We start from the raw sequence: 3,117 nt of genomic DNA on the forward strand, positions 1-3,117 counted from the left end.
TACAGCTGATTCGGAAAATCATGAGCTGCGCCACTTTTTTGCGCGTTGCGTCGTGTACGAACCCTACGTTGGGGTTGTCTGTGTCAAGAGCGCAGACACGCCAGCGATACACGTTGATACGCTCCCCATGGGCTTCCGAACGATTAGTGACGACGTCAAACTACGTGCTTTGCATCTGATTGACAGGGGACTCGAACGCGAAGCGATATGTAGCATTCTTGGCGTGTCTCTTGCTAGCTTGACACGATGGAAACACAATTTTGAGGAACATGACTCCCTTGCTCGACCTCCCCGGTCCATTCGTGGCCGACCCTCTCGGACGACGGGCGAGCAGCGGTCCGACATCCTGAATCTACTTATAGAGGCTCCAGACCTCTATCTTGACGAAGTCCAGCAGTGGCTTGCTATTGCCCACGAATTGGCTCTCTCGAAGACCGCGATTCATGACCTCATCAACGACTCTGGCTATACCTACAAGAAGCTGCAGAAGTCTGCCATTGAGAGGGATGAAGGACAACGGGCTACGTGGCGTCAGACTGTGCAGCAACACTTGCGTGCGCGGATGATCGTCACGGTTGACGAATCAAGCAAGGACGGGCGGACTCTGTGTCGGGTTTACGGTCGTTCGCAGGAAGGGGATCGAGCTCCGATGGCAAATCCTTTGGCCAGAGGAGTAAGATATAGTGTTGTAGCAGCCCTGTCCCTCTCGGGATACGTGTCGACGCGTGTTGTGGAGGGCTCCGTCAACGCATACGAATTCTTTGACTTCATTGTCGAGGAAGTGGTACGTCACATCAGGAAATGCATTTGAAGTAGTCTGACGAGTGCATAGCTTCCGCGCATGAACCCATATCCACAAGACCAGAGTGTCCTCATCCTCGACAACTGCTCGATCCACAAAATGGACACGCTACGTCGTGTTGTTGAGGGACAAGGTCTGTGTCTCATGTTGCAATCTCTCATCCCACGACGGTCCTGATGTTATGGCAGGATGCCTTTTAGTCTTTCTCCCACCATACTCACCGGATCTCAACCCTATTGAAGAGAGTTTCAGTGCATGTGCGTGTGCAATACACTTTGTCGCTCCAACTCAGTCGCTAACTTTATGCCAGTGAAGGCATGGCTTCGCAGAAGCTATCGACATCTTCTCAACAGCAATAACCCAATTTTAGATATACACGAAGCATGTGCTCATGCTGTCACTGCCGACAAGGCAATAGGCTGGTTTAGACATAGTGGTTACCGTATCGGATAATGATCTACGCGCTATTCATTTTCTCCTTGTACTTCATGTTTGCCCGAACAACACTTCCCCACCCAAGCTTCTCAAATCCTTTCTCCTTCCAATCATCCTCCGTAATCTGAGCCAAACTCATTCCAGGCTGAAATTCCATCCGCTCAAGCCGATCACGGATAGTTGATGATAGACGATACTCTGCGCAAAATTCTTCCAGCGACACTGGATCCATTACCGGTGAAGATTCCCGATCATCAAACGATCGCTTGTTACGGAGCTGTGGAGTCACGAATCCGCTGCCGCTCGGGTAACTAGAATGGGGCGCAAAGCCAGGTGAATATGGGAATGGCATCGGCATGAACGGGAAAGATGGAGCAAATGAAGGAAACATGTATGGTTGACCTGGCGTCGGCGTAGATGGCTGCATGGAGGTAGATGGTTCCGGCGCAGCAGATACAGCAGACTTCTTCAAGGCAGTCCGGACATTGAATGTAGCAGACGGAATCTTTGGACATACAATCGAGGCCTCGCCTCGTACCTGTACAATCTGAGTCAGATTGCAACCCCGCTTGATTGAATGCATCACATACAATCTGTGCTGCCCACGCAAGGCGTGCCGGCTCCTTCAAGTCAAAGTGAAGCTGTGATTCGTGACCAAAGAAGCATGGAATCTTGGGATGTTCTTTGCACTTTCCAATATGCCATGTCTCGAGGATCCTCTGCGCATAATGCTCGATAGGTTCATCCTTTCTTCCCCTGCTAAGTATGCTCTTCCGGTCTAAGTCTGCATCACCTTCGTCACTTGGTGAACTGCTATCATCCGCCTTGGCGGCCCAAGTCTGGAATTCGGGCGTTAGAACTATAGACAGCAATCAGTGTGTTCACATACAGGAGTATCAGGTTTGTCTCTCTTTGGCTTTGCCATGCGAACGAAGATATTACATTGCGAAGGCTTCTTGCCGTCAAACTGCGCAAGCATTGCTCGATAGCCCTCGGGTTTGCTGAGTGGGAGGAAGGGAGCATTCTTCGGTCTGACAAATCTCCACATGAACGATGAGATTGGGAGTTGATCGACGGAACCAACTCCCTCGATCGTGTCTGCAGTTCGTGCAAGAAATGCCTCCCACGAGAAGTCCATGGGAATTTCCGCGGGGCCATCGTGATGGATGGTTTCTTTCTCCTTGGGATTTTGCGACCTTCCCCTGACACGTGTCCCAGACGAGGCTGGCACCACAATCTCGTAGTAGACATTGAATGCCTGCTCTTCTACATCATCACCACGCGGGACCGGAGGCTGTTTACCACGTCCTAAAGTTGTAGACGTACGACGGACTGCGATAGGCGTGATTGGAACCTCGAGCTCCGAGTTCGGCCATGGCGTGGCACCGCCAGTCTCTTCCAGGTCCCAATTGAATGGAGACTCGGAGAACGGATCCCCCTCTTCCTCCTCCTTCTCTTCTTCTTCTTCCTCCTCCTCCTCCTCCTCTTCACGTTGCACAAGAACATCCTCGCGGTGCTGATGGTCCTCGTCACTCGAGCTCGAGTCTCTATCACTGGACAGCTCGACTTTATGGATAATCAGTCAACAATGTCATTCTGAGCAAGGACAATCTCGTACTCGGGTCGGATTTAGCAAGCGTGGGTGCCGGAAGCTTGATGAAAAGCTTCTGAGAGCCTGGAAAGGAGAGTATGAAACCCATAGATAGCAGTGGAGACCGAGAACAGCAATAGCCTCTCCATACCTGACCTCGCATTTTCCTCCTGCTCGCATGGTTCTTGATCACTTGCCCTAGCCTTGGGGGGCCGTCTGCTGCGAGATTTGGAGACTTTCGACCGTTTCGGAGGCATGATTCAGTGGGCTATCGAGCGCGTACACGGTG

At 51.5% G+C, this 3,117-nt stretch overlaps 3 protein-coding genes across 3 annotated transcripts; 2 read left to right on the top strand and 1 right to left on the bottom strand.

Moving 5' to 3' along the window:
- Nucleotides 1-127: 127 nt before the first annotated feature.
- Nucleotides 128-964, top strand: PUNSTDRAFT_32917 (uncharacterized protein; the record flags this gene model as incomplete). Its single annotated transcript, XM_007389371.1, has 3 exons — nucleotides 128-538; nucleotides 632-784; nucleotides 833-964. Coding segments are annotated over 3 exons (696 nt in total), but the record flags the coding sequence as incomplete, so codon positions are not given.
- Nucleotides 965-998: 34 nt separating this feature from the next.
- Nucleotides 999-1,243, top strand: PUNSTDRAFT_22868 (uncharacterized protein; the record flags this gene model as incomplete). Its single annotated transcript, XM_007389372.1, has 2 exons — nucleotides 999-1,059; nucleotides 1,113-1,243. Coding segments are annotated over 2 exons (192 nt in total), but the record flags the coding sequence as incomplete, so codon positions are not given.
- Nucleotides 1,244-1,259: 16 nt separating this feature from the next.
- PUNSTDRAFT_139647 (uncharacterized protein) lies at nucleotides 1,260-3,085 on the bottom strand (the record flags this gene model as incomplete). Its single annotated transcript, XM_007389373.1, has 5 exons — nucleotides 1,260-1,775; nucleotides 1,828-2,076; nucleotides 2,127-2,803; nucleotides 2,856-2,912; nucleotides 2,980-3,085. The coding sequence occupies 5 exons, from the start codon at nucleotides 3,083-3,085 to the stop codon at nucleotides 1,260-1,262; spliced, it is 1,605 nt and encodes a 534-aa protein (XP_007389435.1).
- Between the last annotated feature and the right edge of the window lie 32 nt (nucleotides 3,086-3,117).

Source organism: Punctularia strigosozonata, assembly GCF_000264995.1.
Source record: "Punctularia strigosozonata HHB-11173 SS5 unplaced genomic scaffold PUNSTscaffold_90, whole genome shotgun sequence".
NCBI classification, from domain to species: domain Eukaryota; kingdom Fungi; phylum Basidiomycota; class Agaricomycetes; order Corticiales; family Punctulariaceae; genus Punctularia; species Punctularia strigosozonata.